This window comes from Bacillus rossius, chromosome 2 (assembly GCF_032445375.1).
Source record: "Bacillus rossius redtenbacheri isolate Brsri chromosome 2, Brsri_v3, whole genome shotgun sequence".
NCBI lineage: Eukaryota > Metazoa > Arthropoda > Insecta > Phasmatodea > Bacillidae > Bacillus > Bacillus rossius.
The window spans coordinates 111,045,897-111,070,479 of NC_086331.1; the positions used below are offsets into that span (position 1 = coordinate 111,045,897).

Below are 24,583 nucleotides of genomic sequence, written 5' to 3' on the forward strand. Positions count from 1 at the left end.
AGCGCCAAGTTCGGCGACGTCGAGCAGCGGTATAGCGTGAACGAGCGTGAGTGTCTAGGCGTAGTTTGGGCCCTCAGACGCTACCGCCCACACCTGGAGGGGCAGAAATTCGTACTGAGAACTGACAGCCAATGTCTCAAATGGCTGGCCACGATGCAGGGGCGACGTTCGAAGCTGACGCGTTGGGCCATGCTTCTACAGGCCTTAGATTTCGAAGTCGAGCATGTACCGGGAAAACAGAACGAACTAGCGGACGAGCTGTCGCGAGATCCGGACGTCACCGTCACAGCCTGTGACGATGCGGAGTGGGAGGAGCTTTTGCCACCACCCAGCGGGCGCATACCCAGGACCCCGCGCACCCCGACAACCCAAGCCGCATTGTGTGCCCTAAACCTTAACGTCACACCGACATTACCGCCAGGCGCGGAGCTTGATGACTTAGACGCCTACGTGCGAGCGGCCCAACTCACGGACACAGACACACAGGAGATCGTGCGCCGTTGCGGGAGCGGAGAATGTGAAGGCTACCGTGTATTGGACGGGACACTGCAGGCGCGACCTAAGGGGACAGCTGGCCAATGGCGGACGTTCGCGCCAGCCGCCACCCGCCGGGAGGTGTTTGACATGTATCACGTGAACAGGCTAGCCGGACACCCCGGCGCAGACCAGACGCGACGCGATCTGCGGGAACAGTTCTACTGGCCAGGGGTAAACAAGTTTGTACGGGACTGCGTGAGGAGATGTAAACATTGCCAGAGGCACAAGGCGCGCCGCACCGACGGGACAGCCCAGCAGGTACCCAGGCAGCCCACCGAGCCATTCCATACAGTCGCCATAGACCTAATGGGACCATATCCCCGCACGCCCCGAGGGAAAAGATTTTTGTTGGTGGTGACAGACTGCTACACGCGTTGGGTGGAGGCCTACCCCCTGGCGAACATCCGCGCCGGCACCATTGCACGCAGCCTGGAAACGGAGTTTTTTCCTAGGTGGGGGTACCCCCGGGTCCTGTTGTCGGACAATGCCACCCAATTTGTCGGGCGCCGGTGGGCGCAGCTGGGGAGAAAATGGCGGGTAATCCTACACACCACCCCCGTGTACCACCCCCGCGCGAACCCCACGGAACGACGCAACCAAGAGGTGAAGGTTCAACTGCGGTTGAGGCTCGCGGATGACCACGCCCAATGGGACACGCACATCCCGGACGTTCTGTACTGCATCCGGCGACGGGTGAACGCGGCAACCGGCGAAACACCAGCCACCATGGTCCAGGGGCGGAACCTCACCCTCCCCGGGGAATATCACGTGCGGCAACAACAAACGGACCCGGACGTAGAGAGCCCCGAAGGACGCCTGAGGCGATTGGCCGAGACGCACGATAGGGCGCGACGTAACCAGGCAGCTTACCAAGCACAACGCACACCCGAGACGACCCGCCCGCCCCCTGAACTGAAACCAGGCCAGCTGGTTTACGCGAGGCTCCACCCCCTCTCCTCCGGCCGACGCAACTTCTGCGCCGGCCTGGCGCCAAAGTGGTTTGGCCCGGTGGCGGTGGTCAAGGCGGGGCCCACGGCGGTCGTGATAAAGTTACCCTCAGGCCGGGCCGCGAAATATCACCGGGACGATGTGCGCTTGGCACAGGAAGAGACGGAGGCGGCGGACGAGGCGGAGACGGGGCAGGAAGAGACGGAGGCGGCGGACGAGGCGGAGACGGGGCAGGAAGAGACGGAGGCGGCGGACGGGGCGGAAGAGACGGAAACGAGACGTGACGGAGCAGGGACGCGGCAGGAAGAGACGGAGGCGGCGGACGAGGCGGAGACGGGGCAGGAAGAGACGGAGGCGGCGGGCGGGGCGGAAGAGACGGGAACGAGACGTGACGGAGCAGGGACGCGGCAGAGAGAGACGGAGGCGGCGGACGAGACAGACGGGAGGGCGGCCGCACAGCTGGTCACGTCCACCCCAACAGACGGGGGCGGGTTCAGAGGCTTCCCGGACCTGGGGGCGGGACAGGCGACGCCCCTCGCAGTCACAGATGTCCGGCCGAGGCGGCTGTTCGAAGACTCGGGGAGTGACGTCTCGCCTTTCAGGGGATTTCTCAGGGACACGCCCGGAGTGACGGAGGGCCAGTCGACATCCCAACCACTGATAAGGTGGCCGGAGGAAGTAGAGAGTAGGCCGGGTTCGCCGGACGAGCCATTATGGCCGCTGCATTACTCGTTGGCAGACTCCACGTTCAGGGTGACAGTAACCGAACCGCAGGAAGACGAAACACCGCGGGAAGAGAGGGGAGACCGGGCGTCACAAGACCCAGTTCCGGCTCCGCGATACACGCTACGACCCCGAGGGATCGCGAGGAAGCACAGCTGTTGTTGATAAGGGGGCGACCACGCCCACAGGCGACCCAGCGGAAACGTCGACATGACCGGCTATTCGAGGGGGGGGCAATTGACGTCAGCCGGGGCTACGCCCCATGAGCCTAGTCAGTCTCCGTTTCCTCAACATTCCTCTCCCCTTCCCCGGCATTTGTACCGCCATGTACGTAGTCGTGTGTTTGAATTGCGCGCCACGAACTACCACAAGAGGGCGCTTAGAAGCAGTGCGGCGATCCCTAAAATTGCTATGTTAATATTAATTGTAAGCCTTTTTGTTGTTTTCATCCATCTTCGCCCCAGTGCTGTGTAATTTACTTGTGTTTTCTTTAATTTAAATATGTTACTTGAAATAACCACAGACGTTGCCCGGGCGGACCCGAACAGGCACGGACTTGGACGAGGGTAGGAATGTTTTTATATAAATTATCATTAATTAAGTAGATATTAACAAACTTTAAACTGTCAGTAATTTTTATATATTTTTTAATGTTGATCTGTAATTTGCTTAACTTTCGCCGGGGCACGGAATCGTAGGATATAGTAACGGTAATTGTGTTGGAGCGAAGGGCGCCATGTTGCCACCTGCGAGCGATGAGCTCAGCCCAGTCCATCTTCATCACTGACCGAGAGCAGACGCGCCAGCACCCCGGGGACTTCACCTTTGTTCTGCACTGACCAAGTAATTCTGTCTCGTTAAGTATTTCTGAATCTCTTTCGCTCGTCATCCTCGGGGCAGCTCTCGGCCAGCGGGCTGTTTAATTAATTAATTGTCTCAGTCGAGTTTTCAGCAATCGTGTAATAAGTAAATTTTGTAGCATGGCCACGTGTGTGGACCATGCCTTCACCTAAGTCGATTCGTGCCTCAGGCTTTTTCTACCGTGTAACGTGTAACGGACGTGGAGATAACGTGTTAGTGAAATTAAATCTGGGAATAAAATATAAACTGAGTATTTTATTTAACCACGTGGTGAGTGACTTAGCCTAGGAGTGTGGCGTGCCCGACGCCTAGAGCGGGCCAGGTCTGGAAAGGTAGGATAGAAAGGGCTGGTAACTCGTCCCCACTTGGGCTACGTAACGCCCTGAGAGAGAGACTCCGCCGGGTCCACGTGCCCTTCCACGTGGTGGCGCCCATATTTAACATCTTAAATTCACCGGTAACGCGCGAGCAGCCCTCAGTACCATCACAACAGAGTGGATTCTTCCCACGAGTCTATTTTGAATATTCCTAGCCGCTGATTCGCTGTCAGTGTTCTCCCTCTCTTTCCTAGCCATCTCTGTCGCCTCCTATGTCATTACCCCCCCCCCCCCTTCCCTCCCCGTTTGCCTGCCCTGTTTATCCCGTCACTTCAGCTATTCTGAAGGTCGCCTGCTGCGAGCCGCACATGGCAAACATATTTGTTGTCCTAGCGGCTGTGTTATCCTATCACTAGCCAACAGTGCTCCGTGGACTCCTGCTCGTGATGGCCTTGTAAATTGTTTCCTACTAACGGTGTGTTTTCTCATTGTTGCCACTTCACTGGCCGAATCTTTCCCTAACATCTAAATAGTAATCTTTTTAATAACGTCTGAAGATAAAAATATGTCTCTTGGTCTTTAATATTACTAAGTAAAGCATCTCTAATTTTTAAGCTAGTGTCAATATTAAGACAAAAGGCTTGTAGTGTATCAGGGAGCAGACAATCTACAATGTTACAAGTATTATGATAACATCTAGTGTCAAGGTATATCAAGGTATTAGTTTGTATAGTCCTGAATATAATATTAAATAAATCTTCATATGATATTAATCATATAGATTTACGATTTTCATTGAATATGTGTAGTTGTGCAATCTATTGTATACTCTTAGATACTGTGCATACTTAACAGAAATTTAAGATTTGCAAACACAATATGCACTCCTTTCACTCTAAATTATGTTAATGCTAGTGATGCTATGCACTGGCAAGACTTTACAGCAAGAGCATAAATCTGTAGGATTCCCAGGGTGGGCTCAAAATACATGTTACTTTGTTTTCTGTTAGTGTTTTGAAAAATGTTTGTTCTAGATGTTTACTTGAGTGCAGTGCAAACATGACAAAAGCATTTTCCTTGTGAGTAATGGCAAATGGGAACAATATCCAGAAAGTACACCAACATTTAAACAGCATTTTAAAGTTTCACAAAACTAAATAAAATAGAAAATGTTTTCTTTTTGTGGTAGAGGGCAATGTCTTGTTCTATGAAACTTGACATTAAAATGGCACAGGTAATGTTCATTCGTGGCAAATGTACTTGATTTAGTTGTGTTCCAATTTGGAATAAAATATTATTAGTATTGCCTTATGTTATATATGTTGCTTAAAATTTTTTTCTTAAATAAGTTCCGTAAAATAGGCTGCTTAGCATTTAACTTTTTAGGGTGGCATCAAAACTGCAGACTTAAAATGATTCTTAAATGGGTTTACAGAATGTAGCCTTTTCTCAAACTGGTGCAGACATCCTACATCAGTTGTTTCCAATGTTCCTATCTAGTAGCTGAATTGGCCGTATACTTCCCTTGGTCCTTGAGTTTAATATATAAACATTTTCTTTAGCATGCCTACAGAACTGATGAAATATTATGTAGCAGTTTTTTCACATGACTAGTTTGTTTGCAAGCTCTTTACTTTCGAGAATTTTTATGTTCACGGTTTTGCATGTATTTTCAAAGTTTTTCGATTTTGAGACGCAGCCTCTGCTGGTCCTAAACTCCAGACTAAAGATATAAGCCTCCACTAGATAGTTTTTTAACACAAACCACCAAATGTATACAGGGGTTCGTAGCAAAACAGGTAAAACAACTCACTTGCAGGAGAACAGGTCGGTAGGAAGGAAATGTTTGTTGACAGAGCCACTAGACCACCCAACTGCTCATAGCTGAAGCTAACAGGCAGGGCTGATAGTCCTAGGGATGGCAGCATCTCATATTAGTAGTAACATTCCTGTAAATTTAAGAATAAAAAATATAACAATAGAAAACCCATGTGTAAATAAATAACACTCAACCCCAAATAGATTAATTACCACACATCATTCTATCCTTAACTGATTACTTAACACTACCAAGACATTTATTTGGCCATATCAAGCCTCAAGAATCTTTCTGAAGGTAAGAAAACCATAAACTCTCAAAACAACACTTTGGAATACATCATGGCCATGACAATCTTACAAACATTATGTTCTGAGTGGGCATTGTATACTAAAAATGATCAAACAACATTGCTACATCACAAACAAAACCGACATACTAAACATCAAGCTTTAAAAACATTAAGAGAAAAAAATTAGCACAGTGTCTATAAAACATGTGCAAAAGAACTGAAACACAAATTTCTCCAACAAAAACCCAAAACACACCTCTCACATCCTTCCACTTGAAGTTCTGGCCTCCGAGCCACGCATCTGCCATGCCATGAAACCACTGCTCTGCTCTTCTCACGCAATCCTTGCTTCCATTGGCCTGCTCAGTCCCATGAGCTCCGCTTCCAGGCATTCCCCACACAGCTATCGCAACTCATACTCTTTCTCCTGCTGCACTCACTCCACCTACTGTCTCGACCTAAGCGACTCGGCTAAAACGTGTTGCCAGCTTGCCTACTGACAAACCAGCACAAAACACACGTGTCCACGTCCGGCCAAGAACTATGGCAGGCCACGCGCACACAAGCTAAACTGATACAGACCCAAAAGAAAAGAAACACATCCCACCGATAATAACAAAAAAGTGAGGCCGGCCTACAATTTAGAGAAATTAAAAAAAAAATAATGTAGAATTTGTCTTCCTTGAATTCCTACTCACGTCATAAAATATATCTTGTTCATTAGTACTGAAAATATTTAAAAACCCAAGAAGTAAAGTACATTTACACTATGAACAATTATAAAATAATTTTTTATGGTCCAGTTGAGTATACAGAAGAATGTAAACCAGCAGGAAGAAAGGGTAACTCAGTATTACAAGATTACGACAAATGGTTTCTGCAATTTCTTGCAATATTTAGGTATTGTAAAAACAATAAATGTTAGAAATTTTCCAATTTAATGTAATGCATGGCAAAAAAAAATTAAATTTAAAACTTCTTTTGACAAAATATGGATCTCTTTGTAACTTATATTTCATTAAGGACCTAACTGTGCTTAGGGGTGCAGCCAGGGGGGAGGGGGGGGGGTTTAGGGGTTCAACCCCCCCCCCCCCCCCCCCCCCGTCCTTTAGCACCAAATCTTTAAATAATTTCTTATTCATCACTCAAACAAATTTCATATTAAAATTAATAAAAATTTTACCATTACACTATTTAAATTTAAGTACCGAAAACTACTAAAATAGCACTATTTTACACCTTAAAATCCAAATTTTTCCGGGGGAGGACCCCCGGACCCACCGCTTTAATACCGGGGGGGGGGGGGGGGGGGGGGGGGGCATGCTTTTTAACACCCCCCATACACTTGCAGATACATAAGCTGTTTGACATATCATGATTGTTACTATGCGTAGCATTTATGTTCAAGTCTTACATTACATCAGAGATTTTATCAATGCAACACTTAATTTATTTTGCCCATGATATTTGTAAATAGAGCAAAATTTCATGTTACATATGTGAAACAACATTTTAGTGGGTAATATTGTGTTCAATTCATCTTCCTGGGATTTTGGTGTGTGTCTGGATGAAAGCAACATTGTCACATCATAATAAGCAAAAACACCTTTGTGAAAGATGTTGTAGCTGTAACTCTGTGTATTAGTGTTTTTTGTATTGTGTCTACCATCTAAGGCCATAAGCTGTAGGTAAGCATGTAACAAATCTTAAATAAATAATTGTTTTAATAACTGTAATTTACAAATAATTAGAAATGGCTAGTAATCACTGAATATTCACATCTGGTATCTTTGCCGGTATTCACTAGTTAGTGTGCATAACTTTGATGAATATGCCAAATTGAAGTGTGTTTTTTTTTTAGGGGGAGCTGCCAAAGGATTTTGTTTCAAGTGTGCAAATAATTGAGCGCTTGTGCAAATTTGTGTACGCAAAGGATGCTACAGACAGGTTGCGCACACGTGCCATACTTTCACACATTTACCACCACGCACTACATGATAACTGGTTCCAAGCACGAGACCTCATACTTATGTCTCACCTGCAGGAGACAATTCAACATTCTGACCCAGCCACACAGGTCGGTATAAGTACAAGTTTCTCTTATCGTCAAAATGTATTCTAATTTCTGTTGATCTGTGGTCCATGTTTTTATTTGTTGTAGATTTTGTACAACCGTACAATGGCCCATTTGGGGCTGTGTGCTTTCCGTCATGCCAACATAAAGGATGCCCACAACTGTCTTGTTGACCTCATGATGACTGGCAAGGTGAAAGAGCTTTTGGCACAGGGATTGTTGCCACAGGTATGTGTACTTTCGTAATAATTACAGTTTTGTAGTCCGTAGTAATAGCATACACACTGATCAGACTATTACGTGAACTGACTTGTGTTACAGCGAAACCCCTTATGAACGTTACCGTTATTTACGTTTTCCCGTTATTTGCACTATATTCTTCAGGTCCCGTTTAGTTCCCATTAAATCCAATACAATACTTTCACGCGAATTACGTCTCAAAAATCGAATCCATCCCGCTATTTACGTCACGTAACAACCTTAGTAGGCCTAAAAACATCGTGAAAAACGTAACTTTTATAGTCGGCAGTGAACATTTTAAATCGCAAAATATACATATTTTATAACATGAAAAGTTGCTTTTATTTCTAAACATATAATAATTTAAGCCTAGGCGTGTAAAAGTCCGAGTAATTATAGCAGGAGACAATCTAAAATGTACTAGGGAAAAACGTAAACTCACGAATGTATAAACATTCTGATACTATATTTATGTCACAACTTAGCCGAAATACTGGTACGAGACATAAACTTCACAAGATAAAATGAGCGGAGTCTTGGTAACTGTTTTATACATATTTTATAATTTCGGAAGTATTGTACAGTTGACGCATATTTTTTAAACTAACTATTTATTTCTGGGGATCGTAAATAATTAATTATTGGTATCAAGAAATCAAGATGAACGTAAACTTGAACATGTAACAGCAGCGAGAAAACTGGTGCGTATACAGGGTGGCCACTCACCGGGAAAACCGGGAAAACCGGGATTTATCAGGGAAATCACGTTGATCGGGAATTATCAGGGAAATGTCAGGGAATTTTTTAAATAACCGGGAATTTTTTGTGTCATGTATATTTCCGCAGAGCTGCCAACCATTACGGATTTTCCGTAATTATTACGGATTTAACACAATATTACGGAATTACGGAACATCGCTGGTTTATTACGGAAACGAGGCTTTGTGCTGCTGGGTAACGGAAAAAAATTCCGTTTCTGATGTGCGTGTTTCGTGAACGCAGTTCGAATACATCACGTGGTTGCGCAGTAGAGCTGTAGCAAACCGTATTTATTCGTTACTGAGTAACGGGTGCGCCGTCTATATACGAGTAACGAAACGTTACACACGGCTGCATTTCGTTACTCGCATGTTTCGTATGTTTCACGCATGCGCGCGCATATTCGATGAATTTACGTTACAAAGAAAACGATGTTTGTTTATTAAGTAAAGCATAATTTGGAAATTCGTCGTCCAAGTTTTTTACTGTTTATTAAAGGTTGTGTGTAGACAAAGTTTGAGATTGGAACTGAAACAACGAAAGAAAGTATTTTTTACAAATTAGAAATATGTACGTTTTTGTTTTTTATTATTGCGAATTTTAACTTTTTTTTTTATTATCTTAAAAGAGATAATATAATAAAGCCCCTCTAATGAGATTTAATTGTTTCTTGGTTAACAATAACTGTTAATTATCAAATATTGTTAATTGTATATATTCTATTTATTATTATTTACGCGACGTCATACTGTACGCGTACGCAATACGACTTGATTCGTTGCATGTTATGCGGTATCAGAAGTAACGAGTAACGATACGATAGTAACGAGTACTGATTGTTATAGTAACGAATACATACGGGTACGCTTTTTTTCGTTACTTTTACACCTCTATTGCGCAGATAACGGAACTGATAAATGTGCGCATGTACTGTCAAAATAAGTAGATTAATTATTGTGTTTTGTAATAGAAATGGTACGGTATTACGTCCGTTGTACGATACAACTAGTACATATTCTCGGTCTTCTCGTTTGTTAGCTACTTACATCACGATAATTTTTGTACGGTACTTAGGCTAACCTGTCTTGTGTTATTTACTTTCTTGAAAGCCATTTTTTTCATCAAAGTGTTTTTGTCGTGTGTACAGACGTGAAACTTTTTTATGTTGTTCGATAGTGTTGTGTTCTTCAGTGCCGGTTGTAGAAATGAAGCGTGTGACAGAACAATGTGTATCTGGGGCAAAAAAAAAAAGAACGTTACTCTTTAGAACTTTCGACCGAACTATATAAAAGAATGGCCATGCTTGTCATCTTTAAATGTTTTGGAACGCCACGCTTTTTGTAATGTATGCACGTGTGACTTTTCGATTGCGCATGGTGGAAGGGATGACTGAGGACGGCATATTGAATCAAAGAAACATGCAGAACATTTTAAAGCCGTGACGAGCAATAAATCTATATCGTCGTTTTTCGCTACATCTGAAGAAACGAAAGTAACAAACTCAGAGTTATTGTTTACCAGTTTTTTGGTAGAACACAATTTACCGATAGCAGTAGCCGATCATTCTGGTAACAGACTTGTTATGAAACATTAAGGATACCCAAGCAAAGTAACACTATCTTAGCTTTAGTGTTGTTATTATCAGGGGGAAGGAATTATGCTAGGTTACAAGTTGGCACCACATTTAAACAGAGACAAACATATATACAGTATACAACACGTATACAAAAATATACAAAAATAATTCATAAAATAAATTGATAAAAATATGTTATTGTGAATTTTAAAAAGCGTACATATTGATAAAAACAAATTTACGCTTTAGTATTACAATGGGATTATGAGAAACACAACACACATTAAAGTATTTACAATTACTGTGGGAAATCCCCAACTACTGTAAATCCCTATTCTGTGGGAAACACCCATTCTATTGAGAATACTCTTCCTGTGGGGAAATCCCTATTCTGTGGTGAAGTCCCAGTCGAATGTGCAGATTTGCTGTACTTCAGTTCTTTGATGTTATATCTTACCTGTTCAACATGAATGACAGAAAGTAGGATGTTGTGTGGCCTTCATTTGAACATGCTGAGAACCAAAATAACCAACATAATAAAAAAGCTGGTTTAAACAAAAAAAAAACAGTTTTTTTTTTTTTTTTTTTTTTTTTTTTTTTTTTTTTTTTTTTTTCAACCGTGATGTAAATATTCTTTAAGATACTGCTGTGTCATGTTTACCCGCTCCATCCCTATTGTGTGTGTACCTCTACTTCCCCTTCGTGCATGCACAGACCACGATCTGGCCTTTCTTTTATTTATTCTATTTATTCATATTTGTGATATGCCCACTGACAGTTGTGGAACTTGTATGGCGGGCATTTTTAGCGTTACAGTCTTACGAGCTTGTCTTCTTCAATAGCAATGGTATTGGAACCATGTAGGGATGGGTGGGTAGTTTATTATTTCAGCCTTGCTTCAGCTGATCGCAGTGAGTATGTGGGTGGCGTAGGTCTTGCATTTTCGCGTTCAAAATCCTTAGAAACATGTATTTTTTCAAATAAATTTGGGCACCGCCCTTTAAAATTCAATCTCGCAGTAACTTTTCGTCTACTTAATTTTTGCTCATGTTTTGCCAATTTTTAGATTTGCGTGGAGTCCCGAAGACTTGTGGCTTTCTGTTATTGAATTTACGATTCAAGACCTTTAAAGTATGATCCTTTTTTACTGTGTAAATTTCATTCACTCAGTCGCAGTGCACAGCATGCCTTCTGTAGTGAGTCACCAATGCATAGTTAAGACGTGCACCTTAACTTTTAGAATTTTTAATATAAATTTGCTGTTGGATGCTTAGTCTTGTTTGATTGTGCCTGTTGGCGTTTGTCTTTGCTGGCACAGGTAAATTGCCATTTGTTCAGTCCACCCACGTATGTAGTTTTCCAGTCTTGTAACTGATTTTTGCCTGGATTTTCCATTTTTTTGTTAGGTTCAAAGGCCCATTTGCACTGAGCATTTATATCTCACAACATCTATCTGACCATTTCACATTACTAGTGTAAACATGCCTGACATTAAATGTCAAATACATATGTGAGTATCGTGATAGATATTGCACTACTTTCTTGTCTCCAGGGTAAATGCTAACCAACCTGAGTGAGACCTAGTGTCTGAGAGAATTGAACTCCTGCGATAAGTGTAGAGACCGAAGTAGCTTGGCTTCTGGGTTGTAGCCATGTCCAAGGTGAATATATCACCGACGTTTCGGTTGACATTGCAGTCGCCATCATCATGGTAGAGCTACCCTGATGATGGCGACTGCAATGCCAGCCGAAACATCAGTGATATATTCGCTTTGGACGTGACTACAACTGTGAAGCAAGCTACTTCGGACAATGGCTGTGAAAGCCTGCAATCTTAAATAAGTGTATAGACCATTTTACTCTCAGGTGTAAATGCTGACTTTTGTTCCACAATATATCAGATATTTATATCCTGCAATTTGTTGTCAAGTGTAAATGCATAATGAAGGCAATACTTGTATCTCAGATATTTATAGCTTCAGTTTGAGGGCTTTCAACTTTTGAGATAAAGATTTGTGAGCATTTTTGTGAGTGCATTGGCAAGGAAAATATTGCCAAGGAGTGATGTAAGGAATATGATGCGAGGCCAATGTTGTTGAATATTCATGATATCGAATATAGGGACTAAAAGAAGCATGATGCTTTGAAAGAAATATGCAGGGAAATATGACTTAACACAAAATATATTTAGGAATTCAGGACAAAACACAATCTTTGAAATTGGTTCAAAAGTGAGTAAAAAAAGTTGGGTTAGGAAAATAGTAATAATTATGTTTCCAAATTGTGCAAATGTGTAATTGAAAAATAAAACTTTTTTTATGTCTATAAACTTTACGTAGTAAAATTATTACCTGTGTAAGCTCAAAATAAATGTACTTATAAAAATAAATACCAACATGCTACACTCTCTTTAATGATCTTTATTAAAAATTTTGTCTATTTGAACAATATAATACAGCCTCAACGGTTCTTTTAGTATCATTTGCTTATCATGTATTATTTTGTGTGTTATTTAACACCATTTTCTTTCATTTCATGAGTCTGCCATTTTATCTCGTAGCTTTAATTTCGCATCTTACAGTCGTTCGAGTGTCCAGTATAAACATGTTATCAACAACCTGTTAAATAGTAAGTCTCAGACACTTATCACAGATATATATCGTCTGAGTGTGAGCCAGGGCTAAACACTGCCTGACACTTTTCTTACACATGAAATTTATGTCATGACATAAGTGTCCAGTGTAAACGTACCTTAATGTTTCATGTTGGCGAAGGCTCTCTGTTGTTGCCTTAGAGGCAGTTTGCATATGCAGTTCAGTATGAGTTGAATAGTGTTTATTGTTTGTCATGTGAGACATAATTGGTTACTTTTCTTCCTTGTATACCTGTAGTATCCTCATGTCACTCGCAAGCGAGTAATCCCTAGATCAGTCCCTGATTATATTTATTCATACCTTATCTTTTATTATAACAATGCTTAAAGTAGTATTTTTATCATTCTTCTATCATGTGTAAAGATTTAGTTTTTAGGAGATTTTTTGCAGAGGCCTCTACAATTACTTTAGAGGCACATAATTGTTTATGTAAACTCCTCTTTGTAACTTCAGCTTGTACCAGCTAGTAACTCAATTTGTGCATTGGAGAAAGTTTATTCTAGTCATTTGTAAAACGTGTATTCAAGTCTTTTTTTTATAGTTAAATAATTTTTGACGTAACAGTTGTAACTGCTTGCATAATGTAATGGATCCACTTTTGTGGTAGAGCCTAATAAAAGATATTAAAAGTCAATCATATTTATATACGTGGTTTGTTCTGGACTCATTTCTTAAAACCCTTTCCGAGTACGGGTGTAATGCACAAAACTAGGAATTTAACATATTCTTCACAAACAAATATTTGTTTTGCTCTTTGTTTAGTACTGGTTTACTGTAGGCCAGGTCTCACTAAATCAGTTGAAGGTATTTTTATCAGCAAGCAAATAGCTTATAGATATTTACTTACCAACTGGTGTTGTTTTGACTATCTTTTTTGTGGCTTTAACTGATTAAGAGGTAAGTGAAGGCATCTGAATCAATTTTTCATCTACAACATAGTATGCTCAAGTAAAGTTTATCTGAAGTTCTTAGACATGAGAAACTTCCATCTCTGTGCCTGTAAAACAGATTTGATTTGCTATATTTTTGAATTGAAATGTTTTTGGCGAAAGAGAGAAGTTGACCATTGGGCATTATGTCTGTTTTGTAGCGCCAACACGAACGCAGCAAAGAGCAGGAGAAGATAGAGAAGCAACGACAAATGCCATTCCACATGCACATTAACCTGGAGCTGCTTGAGTGTGTGTACTTGGTGTCAGCAATGCTCATAGAGATACCCTACATGGCAGGTGAGGTTCATTGCATTAGTGGGGACGGCGATGCTCATAGAGATACCCTACATGGCAGGTGAGGTTCATTGCATTAGTGGGGACGGCGATGCTCTTAGAGATACCCTACATGGCAGGTGAGGTTCATTGCATTAGTGGGGACGGCGATGCTCTTAGAGATACCCTACATGGCAGGTGAGTTCATTGCATTAGTGGGGACGGCGATGCTCATAGAGATACCCTACATGGCAGGTGAGGTTCATTGCATTAGTGGGGACGGCGATGCTCATAGAGATACCCTACATGGCAGGTGAGTTCATTGCATTAGTGGGGACGGCGATGCTCTTAGAGATACCCTACATGGCAGGTGAGTTCATTGCATTAGTGGGGACGGCGATGCTCATAGAGATACCCTACATGGCAGGTGAGGTTCATTGCATTAGTGGGGACGGCGATGCTCATAGAGATACCCTACATGGCAGGTGAGGTTCATTGCATTAGTGGGGACGGCGATGCTCATAGAGATACCCTACATGGCAGGTGAGGTTCATTGCATTAGTGGGGACGGCGATGCTCGTAGAGATACCCTACATGGCAGGTGGGGTTCATTTCATTAGTGGAGATGGCGATACTCATGGCAGGTGAGGTTCATTATATTAGTGGACATGGCGATGCTCATAGCGATACCCTACATGGCAGGTTAGGTTCATTGCATTATTGGAGATGGCGATGCTCATGTTTGATAATCTACATAGCTGGTGAGGTTCATTGCATTAGTGGAAATGGTAATGCTCATGGAGATACCCTACATAGCATGTGAAGCTGGAGGTGTTAGTAATCCTTAAAAACACTATTGCATAGCATGTACCATTACATAGCATGAGAGGTTCATTGTCGCAGTGGTGTTTACGTTGCTTGTTGAAATACTCTACCTAGCATATTAGAACATTAGAAAAATTGAAAAGATTAAAGTCCACATGTCGTTTTCTTGAATAAGGCTCTATGTGCCATTGTCAAAATAATGTCTGAAGCTAATTAAGCATTTCATACTCTGATGATGTTGGAATAAAAGGTGTGCTGTTCATCTGAATCCAAGTTTGGAAGCATTTGCTCAAGATTTTTCCTCTTTTCATCAGTATTATGACTAGTTGGTCCCAGCTATGGTAACGTCATAGATTTTATTTTGTCAACAGTTACTCCCTTCTTCAGGACGTTAAATGTTTTTCACAATTCCAAACTGTTCAATGTGGTTTTCATGTTGATTAGTCTAGGATTGTCAGGAGACACCTGAATCCATTGCACTTTAGATATCTTAAGTTTGGTAGTATTGATGCAGTTTTCAGCGGCCTTTTTAAAGTCTCAGAAATCCACGCTGTTCATAACTGTGACTTGATACAGGTGTGCAGGCCTGGAATAACTAAAACCTTCTCAACCAATTCTCATTGCACCATACAGTTGTTGCTTTTTTAAGCTTTTCAATCAACCCAAAATCACGGTCGTAGCTGAAGAATGAGTGACCGGACACGAGGAACTTGTGATAATGTTCTTAAAATAGCCCTTTGTCACTAGACAAATCCAAAGAAACCCTATCATTTTGTTTTTGTTTTGTCCACAGCAGTTGTCTTTCCACATAATAGTATTTTTCTTACGAATTTCCAAAGTCAGTGTTATTAGGACACACAAGGCGATTTCATTTCCTCTACGGCCGGAGATCCCTTTATGCCAAATGTGCATGAAACCCGCATCATTATCCCCAACGTGAATCGCAAAATTGAAGTTTGATAGCTGTCTTAAATAAAACATTTGGGAATTTTTCAGAAAAGGAAGAAAAATAACTTGCTGCATGGCCATTGAACACGTAACATTGCTGTTAGGTAAAACAGACAGCTGGTGATCTTCTTTCATATATTTTAGTGCCTTCTAACTTTTTCGATGGTTCAGTTCCAGCTTCGTTTTCAGAACTGTGTTTGACGAATCCGCTTTTAGTCTTGCACTAAGTAAGTCACAGGTAGGGCAGGTATCTGATCGTGGTGCACGGAAACTTAAGATTTGGGAAATGTGTAATAAATACCTTTGTATAGTATTTGAATGAAACATTAGTGTTGGGATGCAGTTCCTTATATGGCAGGAATAACCTGTGGTAGTTCCAATCAGAGTACATTCTACAATTCTGGTTGCTCTTAAAGAGAAACAAGTAAAGATTAAAGGACTAGTAAAAATGATAAAAATGCCCAAAATAATTTCATAATGTTATAAATAACGGAAATTTGATTTTTTTAAATTTGAGAATGAATAAATACTGTATTGTTTGATATTTTCTTTTGCCAGCTCACGAGTTTGATGCCCGTCGACGTATGATTTCCAAAACATTCTATCAGCAGTTGCGATCCAGTGAGAGGCAGTCCCTGGTTGGCCCGCCTGAGTCCATGCGAGAGCACGTTGTGGCGGCCAGCAAAGCCATGAGGAATGGCAACTGGCTGGCTTGCAAGACTTTTATCATCAATGAGAAAATGAATGCTAAGGTAAATATGACATAAAATGTAGGGTAAAATATTTTTTTTTTTTCCTTTTTTAGTTTCTTTTAGTTAGTTATTTTTGATATGCTAAGGTTATTACTTTATTTTAATTTTTTGTAAAATGGTTTTCAAATTCTTGGTTGGTCTTGTGTGGTTTTTCAAACGGGGACAAGTAATGAATAAAAATTCTCCAGCCCAGGGTTTTTGTAGCTCTGTGGCCCAGGTGCTGCCCCACATGTCTTTCCCCGCTTACACCCCCCGCACCATGCCACGGCCATTCTCGGTAACAAAAACCACCAAAATGTGTAGTTTTTAGAAGCAATTCAGTACTGCTACACACCCTTTCAGAAATAACTTTAAGCAGTGTTTGTGACTACAAAATTGTTGCAAGCTTGATAAGGAATCTTAACGACTTATACAAATTTTAAATATTTATTAGCTTTAAATTAATCCTTTTTTTAAAAGACTGAAATTAGTTTTACTGCAAAACCAAGGAGCATAGAATAGCAACTCTTACAGAAATGTAAAATCATTAACAGCATCAAAGTAAACACAGTGTTCAAAAAGTTTTACACATAAATAATTAACCAAAAACTTTACCAGGAGGTCAGAGTTGATTCGCACTCTGAAGAGATCCATACTGCAGCCTGCCTAGATAGAAGTTGTGGCATATTTCCTTAAGCTTTCAACAGCAAATAAAACTTATATAAACATTCAAGTTTGCATTCATTGGCACAATGACATCCATGCCCCAAACAAAATTCATAACATTGTGTTATGCTAACTGTGCATTTCAGTGTTCTCTTACTTCAAATACGAATGTGTATTATTGTTTATTGCTCCTAAATAATGCATTGTTGTTGTGTTATTATATTGGGGACTTTTGAGAGTTTTCCTTGCTTCATGACTAATGTACCATACTGCGACACGTAGTAGTAGGTATAACCTAACCTGATACAAAAGAGAGTAACAAAACAATTCACGACTTAACATTTAAACAAAATTGTGCAAGACTTTAGTAACAGGACTTACTGTATGTTTAATTGAACATTTTTAAAAACTTTTACTATGGGCAGTATCTTATTGGCAACTCAAAGCAAGGTTAATTTGCTGTGCATGTTGCTGTGAGTCCCTTAAATTGGTTAAACATACAGTAGATTCAGGGACCTTGCTCACTATATTTTATTTGAAATAAAGTAATGCTTATTGTAGTGTAATTGTGCTTGCAGGTATGGGACTTGTTCCACCAAGCTGACAAGGTTCGGGAGATGCTGACTCGACTGATTCAGGAGGAAGCCCTTCGAACCTACTTGTTCACTTACTCCCACGTGTACGACTCCATCTCCATGCGTACGCTTGCTGAAATGTTTGAGCTGCAACTGTCTATGGTGCACTCCATCATCAGCAAAATGATTATCAATGAAGAGCTAATGGTAACTAGAAGTGCTTCAGCATAGTTCTGTTTATTGGGCATTGCTTCTTGTGCTTTTTGTAGACAACATTAAGTGGCTTACATTACATTGTCTAGTGCCAAAAATCATTTCACATTAATTGTAAATGGTTCTGTAACCACTTTCCTTACTGGAGAGGCGTGGCAAACCCACTATCACCCACCTGAGAAAAGGGCAAAAACAAACTGGGTAATTCTTTACTTGATTGCCTAACCTACTCCAATAACTAGACGGCAGTGGGACTGAGGTTAACTTTAAAAAATAATGGAGAGACAAACTTTACTTAGCACATAAGATATAATAAAAGCAAAGCATAAAATTATCCAAAAGTAAACTTCTGATTTAGATAAATTTAATTTATTTGGTAAATGCAAAAAGGAATGGCTAAATCCAACATGAATAGTGCAGTGATCTCAAAAATATTCCGTTAATGAAATAAATTCAATAGAAAACTGAAATACCTGAAAGGTACCGTAAGGACACTTAAGTAATGATATTACTAAATCGTTTACTTGACAAAATCACTTGACAAAGATCCTTACAATAAAACTAAAGTCCCAAAAATGCAATCCCAATACTTTTCCATTCTCAATCCTCTCAGGTTATGTCCAAATACACTTTCAATAAAATTAGATTGGCTAGGCAAAATCTTGGTAATGGTTTGGAAGCCTCTTACTCCCCCTGCTAGAATAACAGCAGCAGGATTTCCAAATCCACCAAGTCTTTAGATTTGAGCAGTGTCCAAAACTAACTTTATTGGCACCCCGCAATAAATTGCATGCTCTTCAATAGTGATTACAAACAGTGCATTGAATCGCCCTGCATACACTAATATATTTACTAGGGATTTGCACATACTTTGCCCACAAAATTATAATGCTCTTAAAAAAATATCATACAAGCTATGAGTTTCTCCGGGCAGGTAACCTACACACTATTACCGAAACAAAGGCTACTATGGACGTATTATTTACTGGGCCACTTGCAAAGTGAACAAACATGCAGTTCTTGAAAAATTCAAACAGTTAATGCAAGTTCAGGACAGGCCTGCACAAGAATTTTTCTCAGGTTATATAAAGGTCCAAAACCCACATGAAAATACAGCTTACAGTTTCTTGCGTAGTGTGATCTAGTAGTCGTCATTAGTGAGCTTGATTCGCCGCAAACCCGAGGCACTGGCAGCAAGTTATGTTCATGACAGTGTCAAACCGGTGTTCCTTCTCGGCTTTGGCCCACACTGCGGGTGGCGCAATCTTACCTTGAGCAGTGTTGTTTCAACTTCTCCTCTTCAGCCATTGTAAGTGACTGAATTAGCAACATACGTAAAGGCAGTCTTCACGTGTATCATGCATCCAGCTTTGATTTATGGAAACTTTCCTGTGTTTGGTCTGTGAAAAGCATGTCTCGGAGAATTGGTTTATTGACGTGCTACTTATATATTCCTCCAGCCGGACACAAGTTTCTCTGCGCGCTAGTTTCTTGAAAGTACAAGGTACTTAGAAGATAAAATAACATGCGCAGATGGGTAGAAATATTAAATACTAGAATGGGGAGGTGAGGAGTGGGTTTCAGCCGCCTCTCCAGCAGACAGAGAGAGACTGCATGGTGACACAATGCCGTATGGTTTACGTGCCAATAAGCTGAGACACCGTACACAAAGACTTAACTTGTACTCAGAAGTCTACTGAAGACAAATGTATGGTTCAACCTAAATTTGAGGGACCCCTTACCATGAAACGTATTATCTGGATTTTTCACAGTATTTCAATTCTCTGGGAATTAGTGGATCCCAATTAGCATGGATAATTGAGAATTCACTTTAGCTTTTTCTGTTTTTCTGATGATGCTGACTGGTATGCATGTGTATGCCACAAATAAATTTGTTGTTACAACCTTTAATATAGGCATATAGATTTTTCCCCACAATTGAAGCTCAAAGATTAAAAAAATGTATGATTAACCCTCCAGTCTTTTTGTTAGTGAAATTTTTCTTAATTGAATGGGATATAGGCAATAGTTTTTTTTGTTCTTAAATTTCCTTGTTACCAATTTAGCTCCTGCAAATAAAATTGCCTTTGTCTAAACTAAAGGTAAGATGCATCTAATGCAGTGTAGTAAGCATACATGATTTGTGATTGGCAGGCTACAGAGGCATTGTCCTAGTTCATTCCCAGGAGGGAGAAATAAATTTTTTTTAAATAGAATTATGATACATAAATGGTACAAGCGTTGAACTGAAACAGAAATAAAGCAAGCTTTTTGAACAATATTTAAATATTTTTAGTAAATGTGATACTGGAAGAATTGGGGACAATTAAATATTGTAAAGAACAAATAAAAAATTTATTTTGCAATTTAGAAATTACAGCAAAGTGTAAGCTACTTTTACTTTATAACTTGAGATATGCATTTTTGTTTTTATATCATGGAACAGTGTGGCATTATTTTTTCCAAGTTATTTCAGGCATTTAAGTCTAGTGAGACACACAGTTATCAGGGCTGGGTGATCAAGTGCTGAGCAGAGGCTGGACTTCTAGGAATGAATTTTTAATATTATGTTTTATCTGTCTTTTAATGGTCTATTGTCTTTCTTGTTCAATTGAATACAATTACCTCATTCTATCATGAAAGAACTTATGATTATCATAAAAGAATTAATATATGTATAAGCTATTTTCAATTTTTCAAACATGCATATCATAATATTTGTAAATAAAAAATTTTATAAGAAGACCAATGTTAACACTATTATTTACTGTTTTGATTGACAAGAAATTAATATCTATATAAATGATATTTTTTGTGAAATTTATAACAGAAACCTTAGTATGTATTACAACTAGTGAACTAGAAAAAATATTACATCACAATAATAAATGACAAGCATCCTTTGGTTGGGAATGAGATTGACCAGCTAGCATTAAATAGGAAACTGCAAACTCATTTAATGCACATAGAATTTAGGACAATTAAGTAAATTCTCATTACAATAGGCAAAATCATTATGAAAACAGTTTACAAATTGGTTAAGTGCTTCTACTTGTATTGGACTGTACCTGTGTACTATACTAACGACCCAACTTTGTTTGTAGTAAATGACTGGTCTAATATTTCAAGAATTCTCCAGGGAAAGTGCTGAAGTCATTTAGCAATGGGTCGTCTCTCCCTTCATCCCTCTACCGATGTCATTGTCTTTGTGACCAAATGTACGGGTGGAGAATATGTTTGCCTCCTCTTGCTACAGCTGATGCTTCAAGTAACAATAAACCCTTCGAGTCAATGCATTGCCATATGGCCAAGTGTAGAGGCAAATGTGCCAAGTGGTCTACCACTATGGAATTACGAATTACATTGATAGCTATTTGTCATAGTTGACTTTAAAAAGTGTGTAAATTTGCATATTAGTGATATTTGCACTTGGCAGTGTTTGGCTGTGCTGCTTGCTCTGGGCGTTGGGGAATAAACTAGAGGGTTTGCTAAGAAAATTCATCAATATGGGAGCTATTCTTTTTCATACAGTTTTTGGTTCATTGTCCACGTAAATAAGTGTTACACATACTTCACATTTGTGCATCAAAGTAAAAATTAATGGCATTTGTAAAACATTGTAAATAGATTATTGTAACTATAAATAATTAAAGGTTTATATTTTACTACTAAATCATAGTACAAGTTATAGTTAAAAAAAATTAATTAAATAATGGTGTGAAAATTATGAATTGCTATTTAGGCATTGTAAATCAAAATCTCAACTTGCCACCCACGTTAATAAGGTATGTAAAAGTACACCACATGTTAAAAAAAAGCTGCAGTTTTAATCTTGGTTCTATTTAATAACATAAAGCACTCAAACTTTTTTTCAAAAAATCCTTATACAAAAAATAAAAATTATTATAATAGTTTTGAAATAGTTTTACCATTTGAATATATGGTTAAATTATGTTAGCTACATATAAAATAGGCTTTGCTGTTAAACTGTGTGAACCATTGGTTATGTTAGCTTAGCTTAGCTTAGCTTAGCTACAATTAAAACACTGTCAGTTGGTGTTAATTGTTGGTTAGGTTAGCAACATTCAAAATACTCATTTGTGGTTTTCAGGACAAATAGTATGGAGCCTAATCAAAAACACCATTTTCTGAATTTTAATTTTTTTTAAATTCAGAAACTGAAACAAATTATTTCACAGATGGCTTAAGTCTATTAGTATTTGCTATTTTCTCATCCAAATCACGTATACTTCCAAACCTATTTAAAACTAGTGATAATTGCAAAATGTGTTTTGGGGAAATTTGGGCGTGCAGAATGATTGATAGGAAAATTTTCAAAATTTGCTATCTAGTCAATACCAATCTATGACACACACACATTAACATTCTTTTGTGGCAGATTACAGCATTAAAGCTTCAAAATTCTCCAAGAAATGTTATAAGGTTGAAGACCTAAGAAAACGTACGAAATGTATACATTCCACGAGTGGTCACAACAAGACATGTTTGTGTTTCACTTTCTTGTCTTTTATGTTGAAGGATGCATTATATTAGGAGAACAGATATTACCATGTAAATAATAAATTACAATATTGCTGTGTACACTACCTACAAATTTTTAAAGCAGTATAATAAAATCATGGTTATATAACCTACCATGCTAGCATTTGAATGACTGTTTGCATCCATCGCATTGTGCAGAACAGTCAGCGAACATCTGTGAAAAAATTTGGTTTGCGCTATTTTTTCATTTTGACACTACTTCTTTCGCTTGTGATGATCCCTCTGCACCTTTATCCATTTGTAATTTTGTTAGACAAAATTAAGAAAACCCATGGTAGGTGACACAATGCTGCAAATAAGTTGTGTAATACTTTAAATTAAATGATTATGGCTTCAAGCTTGTGCGAGAGGGTGATCTTCCAATGTTAACAGAAAATAAATTGCACATGCGATGTAAGACTTGAATGATACAAAAAAAATTTTAATGTGTATAGTTTATATTGTTTTAAAGTGGTATCAAATATTTAAAATACTTCAAATTTATTGTACTATCAAAGCTTCACACATGCCTATTGCTATTATATGGTTACAAAGAGCTGATTTGAGATGTAGTTTATCAAGCAACATGTGACACTTGGGCTAGCCAAAACAAGTAAAACATTTCAAAAACAATTTTTTTCGGGCTAAACCATATCTTCCAGACGTCACACATGTTTATTTACAAACTAGGTAACTGAGCAAGGTGACTCAGCTGTAAAATGTTTGACTCACATTCGACAAGACACGTTCCAATCCCAGATTATCCATTCTCAGTTTGGATTTCCAGTAGTATAGATTTTTCCTGAATCCTAACCAAAGTTACTTTTAACTATATAATGAATTTTTATTTTTAATTACCTTGTCAATGAGATGCTACATAAAAATAAATAAACAAGGTAATGAATTAAAAGTTGACATTGGCAACTGCTTAAACTGTAACTAAATGTAAAATGTTACCCTACATAAAATGTCTTGCACCTATGCATTGGATTATATTGCTTAAAAAATTAATACCTTAGTGTGAATGAAAAAAAAAAAGCGTGAAATGGTGAAGGTGGTGTCTGGGTGAAGTTAAGCTGGGGGCAAATTCATCTCAGTTGTGTGAAGAGTAATTTTAAGAAACCGTGCATAAGTACATTATCCACTTATGTAGAGTGAAGTGAAAAATGGACATATATGACTTTTAGCTTTGCAAGTGCATGTTGTGTGCAAAAACTTTCAATAAGCATGTATGTGAACTTTATAATTTTTACAGAAAAAGCATTTGTTGTAAAACTTAAATTGTGGACGATGGCTTTAGTTTCTTATGACATGTTTATGGAGACGTGTATTGTGTTTTTGCACACTTCAGGACAGGTTCTTGTGTTATAGGCTTCCCTTGACGATCCCACACAGACTGTTGTGATGCATCGCAGTGAACCAACACGTTTACAAGCACTGGCTTTACAATTGGCCGACAAGGTCAATAACTTTGTCGACTCAAATGAAAGGATTTTTGAAATGAAGCAAGGTATAATTCATAAACTTTGCTATTTACTCTTTTTTATAATAGATAAGAAATTTTTTTTTTATATTTATTTAAAGAATGTTAATAGTATGTTTGTTGCTTTTAGAATATAGCCATGAGCTGAATTGGTGTCGAGTAGTGTATGTTATGTACAATGGCCAAACACCAAATCAACGAAGCGTATTCTAGATCATTATCTTGCTTGGTTATTTTGTGCATTTCAACCCCTGGTTCCTCTGTAGTGTTTTAAAAATTCTTACTTTTACAGTGATGCAATTCTTTCAGGTAAAATCACCTAGAAAAAAAATCTTGTTTTATCACATTGTTTACAGAGAGATATTTAGCAGTAATTGGGTAGCAACCTTAGACTGTGATATGAGTCACTCCATTTGCCATTTCATGTTAATTATGTTTTAATAAATATTTCATTACAGTCTTATCACTAATTATGTTTGATACAAAAGCTATTTATAAAACAATTTTATGTTTACATTGGTGTTATTTTTAATTAAATGTACATGCCTGTGTGGGAGTTAATGGGAAATGCTGTCACTTCTTGCTACCTGATCAC

General features: G+C 39.2%; 1 protein-coding gene across 1 annotated transcript in view; it reads left to right on the forward strand.

Moving 5' to 3' along the window:
* Positions 1 to 24,583, forward strand: part of LOC134529613 (eukaryotic translation initiation factor 3 subunit C) — a 98,176-nt gene that overhangs the window by 67,845 nt on the left and 5,748 nt on the right. Inside the window, exons 12-17 of the mRNA XM_063363899.1 lie at positions 7,359 to 7,574; positions 7,659 to 7,799; positions 13,891 to 14,029; positions 16,337 to 16,530; positions 17,754 to 17,957; positions 23,877 to 24,015. Coding sequence (XP_063219969.1) covers positions 7,359 to 7,574; positions 7,659 to 7,799; positions 13,891 to 14,029; positions 16,337 to 16,530; positions 17,754 to 17,957; positions 23,877 to 24,015 — 1,033 coding nt within the window. The remainder of the gene's footprint in view (positions 1 to 7,358; positions 7,575 to 7,658; positions 7,800 to 13,890; positions 14,030 to 16,336; positions 16,531 to 17,753; positions 17,958 to 23,876; positions 24,016 to 24,583) is intronic.